This window comes from Lathamus discolor, chromosome 6 (genome assembly GCF_037157495.1).
Source record: "Lathamus discolor isolate bLatDis1 chromosome 6, bLatDis1.hap1, whole genome shotgun sequence".
NCBI classification, from domain to species: domain Eukaryota; kingdom Metazoa; phylum Chordata; class Aves; order Psittaciformes; family Psittacidae; genus Lathamus; species Lathamus discolor.
The window spans coordinates 62,491,574-62,507,084 of NC_088889.1; the positions used below are offsets into that span (position 1 = coordinate 62,491,574).

The following is a 15,511-nucleotide window of genomic DNA, read 5'->3' on the forward strand; positions in this document are numbered from 1 at the left end:
ATAAAATTGATCAGTCATTAATACCATATTTCTTCTGCAAAATTTACCTTTGGATAAACACTGTCAGTAAACATGGCCATTACTGGCAAGAACAGCTTCACAGTTATGCTGCTGCATATATCATATATGATGATATATGTATATCTTAGTCATAAAGTAGAATAAAACAGAAGTGTCCTCTGTGTTCCCTGATGCCATTTGAAATCTGCTTTCACCATTTGACACATGATCTTTTTCCCCTTAGAAGAAAAGAGCAGTGGAGAAAAGTAATGAGGGACTAAAATGATTAAGGGAAACAAACACCATTCTGCAAGCCTACATTTCTAAGAACAAGATTTTGGTTTTGTTTCATGATTGAACACCTCTTTGCAAATGCAATTTATGCTTGCACACTGAAAATCAGATAATTTCATACCTTTACAAACTCATATTCTCCAGTTATTTGAACAAGAAATATATATAGAATATGATCTTTGACATTTTAATTAAAACCTGTTAAAAAGTCTATAGCAAGTAATAAAGTACAAACTGTCTCCCAGATTTTAACCTGTGCTGCAACTGTGTCATGAATTCAGATGACCATGGATAAAAGTCTTTCACAGCTAAGAGCATAAGCTGAGTAAAAAATTCTGGGGCTGACACCTAATTAAGATATAGTTCCCCTGATGAACAAAGTTCTTCATCAGTGACTGTGTGTTACAGTGGTTCAGGGCTATATTTAAAAGGCCATTAAAAATGTACCTGAAGGCAAAGTTAATCTTTATATTTGACAGATAATAGCAGCTTTTTTTTTTTTGCAGTAAGTAGAGAAGTGAATATTTTATTTCTTTATGATCTAATGACCATTCTGTTTAATCTTAATGGAGTACAGATGAACAAGAAAATATGCTTAAGGGACATACTAATACATCAATTATGGAGAGTGGGAAAGTACTTTAAAAAAAGTAACAGCAATCTATTGTAAATGAAGATCTTCATAAGCACTCCTAGCACACAGGGAGAGCGAAAGAGATGCATTTAAAATCTATCCAGATTCTGCTCATTACAGATATGTTCTTCTCAGCTCTTCAGTAATGCAGCAATCATGTAATTAACTTTTGAAAAGGTAAGCATTTAAAACAACTGTGTATGTATGGAACACAGTAGGCTTTCCCTTTATTTTGTTTAGTGAAAATTAATTTTTCCATCTACTTTCCTTAATATTGTTGCAGAAGTGCTGCACTTCTCCTGAAGGTATTGCAAAAGTAAAAATGGGATTCCACAAACAAAACAGAAGCTAATTTTTGGTCAAAGAAAAGTAAAGGCAGACATATAAATAAACTCTGCTCCTGCTTAACTACAAACACACTATATATCCCACATAAAATTCCCCAGGAATTCCACTCTGAAAAACAGATCTGAATTTTATATCGGAAAGTTTTTTCTTTTCAAATTATTTTGATTTAGACCTCTGTCCTGTGAGATGACATGGGATGACACACCCCAAAACATCTGTATGCCCCAAACCCACATACTGACCCTGAGAAGAAAGTTTACAGAATTTTCCTAGTGAAATAGCTGGGACTACAACCAACAAGGACCCCAGCTGTGGAGCCTTGAAGGACTGATTCAAGTCCCATTAAAGTAATGGGCCTTTCAATTGAATCTAATGAGCATTGACACTATATGCTGTAATTTCAAGGAAAGATGTCTTTATTCAGTAAATCTCAGGACAGGGCACTCTGGATTCTTATCTTATACACATGCTTTTGTAACTTTGAATTTGCCCACAAAAGCCCAAAGAGCTGCTGTAGAACAGATCACCTATGATGACTCTGTGTTACAATGTTTACTCTGATGTTACTCTGTGCTACAATTGGTTTGTGCTGTTTTCTTCCTTTGTTTGCTGTCTTTCCGTGTGTTGAAACATCACAAAGCCAAAGTGCAAGCAAGCTACCCCTCCAGAAGAACAGTTTCTGCCTGGGGAGTTAATGAAGCATAACTATTGTCTGTTAAACTCAAACCATTCCTTACATCCAAAAGCTGCCCCAGGAAGATGAGTCCCAAGTGTGCAAAGATGCACTGACTTTCGCATAGGCAGGCTTCTGATTGAATTAAGAAACATGAATATCATTGATATTATATGAATAATCAAGGAGTAACCTGCTTTTTTACTTTCTTAACATTGCTAAGCTGATGTTAAGTTCAGAACAAACTGAATATAGTCTCCTACAGACATTCATGCACACACAGACAAAATTGAAACAGTAATCTGTAAAAACACCTTCTATCAAAAGGACACAAAAAACCTCAGGTCTTGGTTTTTCTGAACTTACTGCATTGTTTGTGTCTGGTCAAAATCATTCTGAACATCACACACAGTTCTGGGGCAACGCCACTGCTATTGACAGCAAAAGTAGTGTGTCTGAAGCTATGTTTGAGAGCGTGCTATCTAACGTCTTGGTGAGAACACAAGGCTGACAGTGACAACAGACCAGCAAATAAACATTAGGTATCGATGCAGGGAAACCTAGTATTTTCTACATTGCAACTTATACAAATTAAATTAGTTAAAGATTCTTAAATGAATTCTGTTAGATTATATTCTAGGATTTAACACTACTATGGGTAAAGTGATGAAGGGATGTCTGTTCTTTCCTGAGCCTTTTTTCCCCACTTTGTCCCTGAACATATATGAAAAGGACAGAGCAAAAGAGAGAGAGAGAGAGAGAAAGTACAGCAGAGATGCACATGGGCACTTTCTGCTCAGTCTCCTTTTGGGGGGTGGGAAGAGAAGAGAAAGAAGAAAAAAAAATGGTGGGGGTAAAAAACCTCACACAGAGGAAATGTCCAAAGTGACAGCTAACAGATAATTTACTGGCAGCTTTTGTATCTTAGAATAGGTGTCTACTGTGGTTATTTCTTTGCCTGAAGAACTCAAATGAAACATTTTTATATGACTAATGACATACCAAATTTTTAAACATTAATTTCATAGGGTGATTATCAAAGTCAATTTATACGGGATACAGAAAAATTGCATTTCTATTTTCAAAATGAAAAGAAAAAGCTTCTGTAACTGTGTTTCTAAGAAGGTATCTGTGTGGGATTCAAACTCATATACTTAAAAAGAAATCATGCATTTTTAATTTGCCATCAACACAATCTGTTTCATGAGTCTTACAGCACAAAGTCTTGTTATATAGTTCAAACAACCAAGAGATTCCATTTATTTGTAGTATTGTCACTCCTTTGAGCCAAACAAAAATGAAGAGTTAGCAACAGACCTTGGTTGCAAATTATTTTTAGGAACTTCTGGATTACTTTTTTTTCTAAAGATTGGGTAAATGCACAAGTCTTGTAAGAAAGAAAACTCTGCTCTTCATGGCTCAGTATTATATGCATTTTTGTACACATACATTCCTCTTTGTACATATATTGTCTTAAAATTAATAAAAACCTATTTATTCATCTGGTTTTTATTTTAAATGCAATAGCCACACTAAATTTTTCAGCAGAAAAAATGCAGTTACGAAAAACTGCTTTTAGAAGCCCCTTCTCAGCTGTAAGAGGAATGAAAGCAAAAAATCATACATGCAACAAACTGTTCTGAAAATTATTCTGAGGAACTGAAGCTGTGAGGATGGAACAGGGATGATTCAGCTGATTGTTTGAACTGACCTAATTATTTTGGAAGAACACTAGAAGCAAATGTTTCATTTTGGTGTTTCGGAGCATGAATGTAAGGAACAAGAAAATGCCAACTGAAAAGAGTCTGTAGATAATAATCAGTCTTAGATTCATGTGGGACTAGGTATCTTTGCAAAATTTTAGCTAGAATCTACATTGCCTATGTTAGAAGTACAAGGATTTGTCTTCAACCTCCTGCACAGCCCCAAACACTGCTCCTTCTTCTTAGCAACTTGAACATAAATGATAAACCATCACTTTGTAGACCACAAAGCCAACTGAAGATTAAGTCCATTACAGATTAAAAAAAAAAAAAAACACCCCGAAAAAACCCCAGACCCAATAAACTTATTCCTCTGTGGGCAAAATACCAACTGTCCATTCCCACCTCTTCATTCCCCTTACCCTCAAAGTACGAACCTTCTTTCAAAATGAAATAAAGTAGGTACAATTAATAGATTAATAAGCACATCTGAAATGGAAAGTTGCAGTTTTGATTTATGTACGCTCAAAATGATAGTCATCAAGAAATCATTTATCATTCTGCTCTCAACTAATATAGGAATTTATATCTAAATAGAAGCAATAAATCCCATCTCATATCACACAAATTAAAATGTCATATAGCACAAATGTACTCACACTTATTTAATCCATGTTTGTAGGTATATCTGTCTGCCAGATACTCAATAACCAATCCCCAAATCAGCAACTAATATAAAGAATTTATCTGGTTTGCATAACAAAATAACTTTATGAATTATGTAGTATAAGTGTACTTTTAGTCTAGAACAAAATATGCATAATAAACTCTCTTTTCCATATTTGAATGCAGTTTACAAATAGAGGCTACTTTATTCTGTTTCCTATGTTGATATTTATTCTTAAATAAGATACCTTTAAAGTATTGAATTTATTAAAAATATTGAAAGTATTCAAAAAAGGCAGTTATAAAAGAAAGGGAGAGAGGCAAAAATCACTGCATCCTCAAATCTAAATTAGTATTACCAATTTACGGAGAATATGGACCAGATTATGATTTTAAGATGCATTCAATTTCTGCAAATAATTTATCCAATCAGCTCTTTTTTTTTTTTTTCTTTCCCAAGATTGAGTAGTACAGTATAAAACAAAATTTTGTAAAAGGAATAAACTGACTTGTCCCAGTTAGATGACTCACTATATAGGTAAGGTATACAGTGTCTAAGCACCTCATTGACCACTCCAGGTGCAGTGCTGGCCTCTTTTCACTTATAAAGAAGAAAATAAGCATTTGAGGTTCTCAGTGTTTATTGTGGCAAAGCATCAACCTACATGTTGTGCTACAGGTTACTATCTCACTCAAATTCCCAATTTCTTATTGGAAAACAAATTTTCTATAGAATAATATCAATATTCTATCACTGACTGAAGACAGAATATGACAAATGAGTTACGTCATGTTTAAGGAGATAGCTGACTAACAGAGACCCCAGTGACATCTTTTAAAAAGGAATCCAGGGAGTTTGCAACCAACAATTAATGACGATAACAGACATTGCCATCTGAGCCATATGTCAACTCTTGAATCTGTTTCAGGTTGCAGCATATGTTATAGTTCCTAAATTCATTCGTGTTTTATTTCGTGTTAATGTTTGACTGGTGAACTTCAAAGAAACGTACAATCTGCAAGCTTGTCGGTCTTTCCTGAGCTAAATTCTAGTCAACAGCATTGACCTTCCCCCCTCACTAAAAATAAGTAGCCCTGCTTCTGTTTTTCACTGACATAAACTACAAAACAACAGTCCTTTCAAATTCAGACTGAAAAAGCATCTAACAATACAAAGTTAAAAGTTTAAATAATGACTGATGACTATCCTCCCTATTGGACCAGTTGTTTCATTACATATTAATACATATGTAACATAATACCCAAGTATGCTTATTCATTGCACACTAAATGCCATAAGACATTTTGAAATCAGTATCTGATCTAGATATTTAACTGGGAGGAGCTGTCTTGGAAAATGACACCAGACAAGTAACATTCATATATTTGCATCTGTATTTTGTAAATACATACGATATTTGTACGTGGCATTTTCCTGAGTGTTGTGCTGGAATTCAAGTTGAAATAAGCATTTGATATAATCGCAGTAACAGAGTTCTGAACTGAGATTCCTAAACAAACAAACAAACAAACCCCTAAAAGGACTAATGCTTTCAGGATGATGAACTTGGCACTGTGTGTTTTCTTCCTTAGTGTAAGTTGAAAATTTATCTGAATTAAGCATTTGCAAGTCAAATGAGCTAGTAAGACTCTTCAGCTTCAGCTGTTACATCATGCTGTTCCTTTGAACATTTTTTACAATGCATCAAGAAAGAAAACAATGGATAATCCCCTGGTTCCTGACAAATGCTGCTAATGAGACTTCAGGCACTTTAGCATTTGCAGGACCTCCCTGATAGGCAGCTGAATGCCACCAGCTATGCATCCACTGCATTTTAACCACAGGTTAAGCCACTGCAAGTGAAAGTATTCAAGAAGTCAGCTCTTCCTAGTTTAATTTTAAGGGGTACTCTGGACCCTTAGAAAACAGACTTTGCTAAAGTCAAGAGGAGTTTAGGCAATGTCTCCCAGAGTAGGAGGAGCCTAAGTATTTGCTCTACATGCCTGACAAGCAATTTGGCATTAGTGGTGTTAGCTCTTCTACAGTTTATGCTACTTAATGTTCTGCTTGTGTTGCTGTGAGGCAGTTCCTGAGTGCCTTAGAATCACTCCTTAAATGCATCTGTTGTTTCTTGTTAGAATTTAGATCTGCCATTCCAAACAGCAATTTGAACGAAGTAATAAGACTGATTCTTCTGACCAAAGTCTGGTGTTAGGAGTGCTGTCAGATAGAGTTTGTCCCTCAGCCTATCCACGCAAGAAGAATCAATTCATTTGAAATGTTTATGTTTTAAAAATACTACAACTAGTAGGCTGAAAGAAAATAATCTGAAATTCATTTTGTTGCATCTTTACACTAGATGAATCTGCTACAGGATAGTAATAATTTTGTGGCAGCACAACCATATGATAAAATCCAGCTGCAGGAAATGAAAAGGCAGGATATTTTCAAAGCCTTTAAAATCAGCAAATAATGTCTAGCAATCCAATCATACTGTCTTGATCAAACATTTCCTAGTGACTGTTATGTCTGTGTACTGGAGAACAAAAAATCCTGCATACTGTCTAAACGAATGAACCTACCAGAAGCAACTATTTCCCTCCTCTGCCATTGCTTTACTGGTATCCAGGTATCAGAGACGCAGAAAAAATCTTTATAAGCTTTGATGGGCTCCTCCAGCTCTTACAGACATTAAAAAGGGGCAGGAATTTCTGCAAGATTTATCATCAGGATTCACCGAGAAAAGACTAGTCTTTGAGTTAAACCCTGTCTTTTGCAAAAACAATTCTATCATGTTTAAGGGTTATTTTATCCAAAGAGAACCAGATTATTGGATTTGACTGAAAAGTATTTTTTCCTGTTTCATATTAGAAATAGATGGTCTGTGATAATTGGAAGAAAATAAGCAGCAAGGCAAATTAAGGTAAATGAAAAGGAAACTAACTGGTAAAACCTTAACCTGATTGGTTACACAAATTGTCTTATACCGAAAACTGAGTAATTATTCAAAGGGCAAAACCTCAAAGACTCCCACACAAGTTAGAGGTGTGAAACCTCTGGAATTCATTAGGCAAGACTGGAGCTCCATTTGTATGCAGTGTGCACAAGTCAACATGAGATTATTTCCTAAGGAAACAACACCCTAACAGGAGACTGCTCAGTACTGACAATTTCCAAAAGCATTTTCTAATTTTAAATAGATGAAGAAATGTCCTGCAATGTAACATTACACACCCATACAGTATATTGAGACAAAATTCTTGAAACAACAATAGCAAACACCCATCCTCTTTCTCTATGGCATGAGCGCACCACATTGTGCACAAATTGCAAGCACTGTTTCTTGCGAGGGGAATACCTATCCACCACCGAACTACAGTGGTTTAACAGTTTGTAGATCACAAGTGCAAAAATTCTCTGATTTTCACATATCTTTAACAGCACAAAAGACCTTCATTTCTCTCTGGCAACAAAATGCCTGGCCTAGCTCTGCACATAACAGATACAAGTGCACTAAAGACATACCACAAATCCACAAATCCAAATAAGCAACGGTAACCAGGATGTTTCACTAAGATTTTACAGCTCTAGTGTCAAAGACTGAGTTTCCAGTAATTTTAAAGCATTTTCCTGTTTCTTTTACTAAACCTGGTAAGCAGCAACTTGATAAAACTTGAAAAAGCAATGTTAACTGAGATGAGGAAAGAACAAGAAAGACAGAATGAAGGATAGCTCATTGTATATAGAATGAACCTTTTGCTTGTAACTAAGTGACCTGGACCCCAGGTGGACTCTATAACAATGATAAGGCAGAGAACTCTTCAGTTAATGTTTAAGGAAACCAGTTAGAACCAACTACGGAGCTGGCAAATGGAGAAGGCCGGCCAACTCCAAAGTTCAGCCAAAGGACAAAGTGATGAAGAGGAAGATGATGAAGGAACAACCACCAGGGGTCCCAAAGACCACTGCCACATTATTGTGTGCATGTGGGAGGAATTTTCTAGAAGAATGAGGTCATGTATAAGTAATGTTATGAATATGCATGTATTGTAATGAATATGCATATTTGATGACTATATAATCACTGCTTGTTTGGTGCTCGAGCGAGACATGCTTGCAAAAGCTATCCCCCGTGTCCCCCAGTGCTGCAATAAAGAATACCTGCTTGTCAACTTAAACTTTGTTGGCGAGTTCTTTGAGTTTTTCTAGGAATCATAACCAAGCCACTGTTTTGCAAAAGTATTTTGGCCTGAAGTGTTATCATGCTCACAGCAATTAATCATATGGCCACAGAGAGCAAAATAGCACAGCATTCAAAATCAGCTTTCTTACTAGAGAGGCATATCTTTATTATCATCAAGTACTCAAATAAAAGAAGGCAATTGGGAAGAATTGGGTTGGTTTGTTTGAAGACAGCAACACAAACTGTGAATCATCCTAATTACAGTTTCCAACAGAAGTTTATTAAAAGATGGAAGGCACCCTAGGAGAGTTGTTCTGAACCCTACTGTATGAGTTATTTACTGATAGGTAGACAGAGAAACCTCCCTTTTGTGATATAAATAGACATCAATTTCTCTTTGGCAAGAATACTTTAAGAAATTTAGAACAATAAACAGGCATTTCAAAACTCGATTAACAAGAGATTTTAAATTATTATATAAGGTAAACCTTCCAAAAGGAAAGGATGGAAAATCTACCATTTGACACTTGCAAAAGCCATTACAAGGACCATAATTCACAGTAGAGGTTCATGCATAGAGCAATAGAAGAATCTGAGCAAACAAATTCCAGGTACAAATTTAAAATCACGCAGCTTGATCAGCCCAGAATTAGATTAAACACCACATTAAAAATATGCTGTCAGATTGTATCAAAAGCAGAAAGCGTGCTTGGACAGTGTTTTACTCTTTCACTGTTAGACCAAGTCCAAATTCTAATGAAAATTTCTATAGGCTTTGCACAGAAACCTAAAGGGGTTTGGGGCTATTTGCAAGAATAGTGACTATGCTTCTTATATTTGAATTTATGGCCACACCATAAGCATTCCTAAGCGTTCCTGTCTTTTGAACAGAGAGAGGCTGTTGCCTCTGAAAACTGGATAATAATTTGCCTAGCACTGTGACAAAAAAGTAATCAATACACTGCAGATTTTACTTTGTAAGTCAGGTGATTTACCAGCTTCAGTCAGAAAAACCTAATGACCCCATTTTTCTATGAAACAACATCTTGCTCTGTTACAAAACAAGTAATGAAACCTTCACTATTTGATTGAAATATTGAAGTTATATTTATCAGGGGAGGGATGGGAGGAGGGGGTGAATCAACTAAACAGGATAAATCCAACAATGAAATTACTTTTATTTCTTTTAATCTCTTTTCGTCTTTTAATTACATGGCTATATTTAAATAAATAAATAAATCCAAACCAGAACTATTTTCTAAAAATAAATGTCTGGACAGAGTCATAACAATATTATTCTGTAGAACGTTCAGATATTTCAGGTTTCATCTTCAATTAATGCATGCAACCTAAATTATCATGTGTAAAAAAATTTACCAGCATCTTTCTTGAAAGCAGAACTTGCTCTTCTGAAAGGGCTGGAGGGATAGTCAGCTCTAATCTGAGGTCACTAAAGACAATAGAAAAAGTCAGCCCACTTACTGACATTTCAAAGAGCATTAAACCAAACCTGTAAGAGTGGCATCTATATGTCCATAGGAATAAGCAAAGAGTACATACTGTATTTTCTGCAGACAGCAGCAAGGTACAGAATATTACTTATCATGTTTTGTTGCTTTTTTTCAAAAAATGGTGGCAAAATAACTTAGCAATTATCCTAAAATAATTAGGCAAAACCAAATGAGTTCTCTTAAGGTTCAAGAAATGTAAATCAAAGAGGAACGACCGTGTCTCTACTTTAATCTCATTTCCTCTACCCAGGATATCACATTCAGCGCCATGCTTTATTCCTTCTGGTTCATGTTTTGACCACCTGTTTGTTTAAACAGAGCAATCACAATATGATTGCAGAATTCGCCTTTCAAATTCTGTATTTGATTCTGTCCAGGAAATTTATCAAATATCAGGTTCTGGAGAAATCAGATTTTCTGAAAACAAAGTGAAAGAGTGAATACATTTCAGAGATACATGAGGTCAGTGAACATTCTTGTGCTCACAAATTCCTTTTCCATCCTCTGTTTGTTCATTTTTAACCCCTGATGTATAATGCATGAATTATCCTATTGCATACATCAACCACTTGATAGTTTGTTTTACTAAAACACTCATTGCTGTGGCTTTCATTTAGGCTGCCAGGAAAAGTTTAAGAAAAAGGCTGATTAGTTCTTTTAAGTTCTCCCAGACAAACAAACTACAAAGGAAGTTTACAGTACCCAGGGCCATTCATGCAAAAATAAGGCAGAGGCTCTTTACAGTAACAACACACATCAGAGCACTTGAAGGTGCTCAGTCAAGAGGAAAAGCTGATGATGATTCAGCAGTCTGTCAAATAGAGAGCAGAAATGTTCACGCTTTAGAATCTTTAGTTAATGACATAATTATTAGAACGCTTCTTAAGAAAACTCGGCTTAAAGAAACCCTATTTTCTTTGTTTCATAGATCGATGGCAATTTTTTAGTAATAATTCATGAAAATAATTACTTTTTTTTTCCTTAATAAAATCTTAGATAACACAGACACAGATATTGGTTACATAAATATGTGCATATGTATTTCCCTAAGAAACTGCCTTCAAACCACAGCAGATACACAGCAGATCTCTAAATCAAGTCTGGCCTTGTGACCAGTACACTACCCACTGGAAACATGCTGCAGACAAGGGCTACAGCCTCAGCCCCATGCCACTGCACAGGCGTCTGGGTCCAGGTACCAGAATTAAGAGCAGAAATTGCCTTTCTTGTGTCTTTAAAAACCTCAAAGGCAGCTTGGAAGAGTGGTTCTAACAAATTACATCCTCCCACCACCCCACAGCAGAAGGCTGTGAGGACAACAGATAAGGCAAATAAAGGTAAAATAAGAAATGGAAAAGGGGTAAAAGGATTCTGAGACTGAGAAGTGTGGGAGAGGAAACAATGCTATCAGATTTCAAGATTGGCAGGGATATTGGAAGCCTGAATGAAATGTTGGCAAATTAGCTCCTGGCATTAGTAGCTCTGCTGTCTGCATTCTAGGACTTTACCTCAGTTTCTCTCAAAAATATTAGCACAGCTTTAAGACATGTTAAAATGAAAGAAAAAGTGAAATAAACTTGATAAAAATGCATGGCATTTGTCGATCCATCACACTGTTCTAGGTAAAATCCAGTTACAGCACGAGGTCACTGCTTGGATTAGACTGAACCAGGAGAATCAGTGGAATTATTGCAGGCCTGACGCAATCAGACAAGCCTGATGGTGATATGAACTGCGACATTCATTCATTTCAGCTCCAATTTCAACAGCCCCTGAAACTGTAGCCAGTTAGCTATTTTATGTACTTTAAAAGTCACAATCACCTGTGATTTGAATCGAACTTATAAATACACCTCCTTTTTGCAAATACAGGGCACATAATGAGAAAGAACTCAGAATCTGGAAAGCAGAGAGTCATCATATTTATTCTTTACCAGATTCTATCATTCACTGCCTCTTCCACTGACACTCAGTATGACCTTTCATAGCTGCACCTCTGCTTGTACTTTGTCCCATACTCTCCCTATGCCCATGCTACTTATGGAGCAGACCTAATGTTTGTATAGTAGCAGTTCAGATGTTCCAAACCCTTATTTATAAGGTATTTATGAAGACTGAAAAGAAATCACCTATTTTAGTACAAAGATACTAATTAAGTTGAGTTTCTTTATTTCATATGGACCTGTTATGAGAAAACCTTGATTTGCCAAGCAAGCAGCAAAAATGACAAATCACATGTGGTATATGGAATACTAGAATTTTCACCCATCTGTGTTTATATAGGATTGCTAGGATAAAATCCAGACATTTCTCTGTAAGGTTGCAAAGGCAAGTTATCAAGGACTACTTTCTTTCCCCTGGTACACCAAGGTTTATTATGAGAAAAGGAGTAACGTCCCAATCATCATATCTCCCCCTCCCCCCAATTTCTCGTTGCTTTTCCCTTTCATATTCCCCTACATATCCCCTGTAATCTATTATGTTATAAACTGGTTTTATTTAATTTTTCTTGTATCACTTAATCAGTCTGGGGGGAAGTCAGGAAAGCTGACTCAGAGACTGCATTAAACCAAGCCTGTCTTCAACTTTTCTGCTTTTAACTCTTCTTACCAAATGCATTTTCCCTTCTGTCCTGATTGTACAAGGTGATACACTGTTGGGAGCACTTTTTACTTTCTCTCTCATGTGAAGCAATTATAACTATATATTATATATGCACTTACACACATACATACACATAAAATCATATGCATAGCTCTATTATATGTAATAATATTTACATCCTTTCTGTCTTACAACTGAGGTTGATCTCTAGTGAGTCCTTAAACTTCATGGAGGTAGACATCCTAATAATAATCATCACCATATCCTGGTAGATCTTATTTGGTTGCGTGTTACTTCATGTAACAAAATGAAAATCAGCTATAAACTATTTTAAAGATTGATTTCTGTTCAGCTGAATCAATCCCCCGTAAGACGATAAACTGTAAAAGCTCTTCTGCCCTTAAACCATTAATCCCAATTCATCAATTTTTATTAGTACAGTTGTGTAAAGCTCTCCTGCTTAGCAACAAAAATCACCTCACTTTCCTGTAAGAGCCTTTCTAACTTGAATCACTCTGCAGAAAATTGCAAATAAGGTGCATGCCAGCAAAAAAATAAAAAAATCTAAATGCTATTATATACTATAAAGTGAAAATTGCTACTTTGAAAAGGAATAAGGAATCCTGCTAGCAGTCTTCAAGGTCTTCCTTTAACAAATTATAAGTGACTCCATAATTAAGCCCAGAAAGATGAATTTTACTTTTCTACCTCTGATTCACGTCTTACATGACACACAGATATTTCTAAATTCAGACTACTGCAACTTACTTGTCCTTTCACAGGCAAAAACTTCTGCCACAGTAGGAATGAGCCTAGAAAGAAAGGCAGCTCTCCTAATCTGCTTAACCGAAAATAAACTGGCAAAATTACATTCACAGACACTGTTAATGACAAATCATTTGCAGGCCAAGGCAGGATGCATTGTTTTAAACTATGCACCAAATTATACCTACTTGTTGTCGAATTTCTTCTTCCATCTTAACTGGGGATCCCAACTCTGCAACTTGTTTGACACCTTCACTAGCATATCCTCCATACTCCCAAAGGATGTAGTTTTTCGAGTGAGAGCTACCAATGATAGCAGACCAGTGGTTGGTGCGTCCTATCAGGGAGGGAGGGGAATAAAATAAAATTAATAATCCAAACAACTTCAAAGCACAATTCCTAATTTGTCACTCAAGTGCAAGGTTTGAAGTGCCTGGTCTTCACCAGCACCAAGCTTTTGCATGCTGTCAGTTCCCACTACATCAATACACCATATCTTTAGAGTAATAAGAACAAGACAATGAACTACAGAAATACAGCATAAAGTGTCAGTAATTATTGGATATAACAACACAGGCAGCAATGGTGAGAAAGACTGTATTCCAACTAACAAAGCAGCCTCCCAAACATTTTTTCTCTGCCAAAAACTTCAATTCAGGAAGTTTAAGTAATTTTAACTTTCCATGTAAAATATTTTGAGGGATGGAACTTTCAAGGGAAGACTTCAGTGGTCGCTCAAAGGTTAACAGCAAGTTGTTTCTATTAGTAGAGGTGCTCATTAATTTAGGAAGAGAGCAAAGAAGTGAATTTTGGTGCGTCTATATTCACTGAGTTTGCTTGTTCAGATTTCTCAGTGTAAGAGTTGGAAAGCTAGGCAAAGGATTCCTGGTTTGTTTCTTGTTTTGCTGAACAGAAAAGGAATAAAATGTCAGGGTTTAAATAGAAAAATCTTATAGAAGTCTGATTGAATTTAAAAGAGAGTCATGCAGAAATAAGGAGTCACACAAGTCTCACCATGCTGGAAATAAAATTGAACTCACTTAAGTGTCAAATAACTCTGCAAAGATATTGGGAAAAAGAATGCTTAAAGGAAAAGGATGAGAAAATTAACTGCTCATATAAGCAGACAGTCTGGTAACAATGCAAAATCTGTAGGAGATGAGTGAGACAGAATGATGGAGTGAGATAATATTTAACATTTTTCTTTGCAATGCAAAATGTAGAGAGTAGCACCAAAACCAGTTGAAAACTAGAATAAATGAATGAAAAATGAATAATGAAGTAAATAAGAGGAATGCAAATTTAAGAAGTGAAAGGTGGGACAATGAAATTGAAAAAGACAGTGTAGAGAATTGAATAGATAAAGTCAGATTCAGGAACCTAACCACAGAAAATAGATTAGAAATAAAAAATGAAAACCAACAGTAGGGGAAAAAAAGAAAGCTAAAAAAGCATACCAAGCAGAATAGATAGATAAGGGAGATGACCTAGCAACACAGCAGAGCCTCTATCATTTCCTTAATGCTAAATTTGTACCAAAGTACACTTACTGAGCTCTGATGTTTTTACAGGCTTGATGTTTTCGGAATCAATTAAAGCTAAGCTGTACTTGAGCCCCATATGGAGGGCAAAAACCAAAATCATACCCAAAACAATTAAACCTTCACTCCCCCACAGGTAATAGGTCAGTAGACAACAGTGTCAAAAGATGGTTTATTAGTCTAAGACCTAGTAGTTCCTTAAATATACACTGGCACATTGTCAAAGCAGAGAGAGATACTGTCATTCAGGTCCAGTGATGGGACCACCAGTTTTGCCCATTCTTTCTTCCTAGCACACAGTTCTAATGATCTCACAAGTCACAGGCAGCAACTTTCCCTGAAAGACGGTGACACTTAAGCTTACTGAAAGGGAAAGTTCCACACAATCCTTGCAAAACAAAAATGCAACACTACAGGGAGGAACCAGAGTGCCTTTAAGTCTTCAGTAAAATGATAATGAATTGTTCCATGTGCTCCAAAGCTTCTCACCCTCTCTATCTTGAACAGGACAAGAAAATTTGAACTTTTTGCAATGACAGCCCAGTCTCTTCCACCAAACACCTCTGCCTGAAGATACTGGCTCTGCAG

General features: G+C 36.1%; 1 protein-coding gene across 1 annotated transcript in view; it reads right to left on the reverse strand.

The window, feature by feature from the left end:
• SPON1 (spondin 1) overlaps window positions 1-15,511 on the reverse strand; it is a 195,563-nt gene that overhangs the window by 109,913 nt on the left and 70,139 nt on the right. The window contains exon 6 of the mRNA XM_065683197.1: window positions 13,571-13,719. Within this exon, the coding sequence (XP_065539269.1) occupies window positions 13,571-13,719 (149 nt within the window). The remainder of the gene's footprint in view (window positions 1-13,570; window positions 13,720-15,511) is intronic.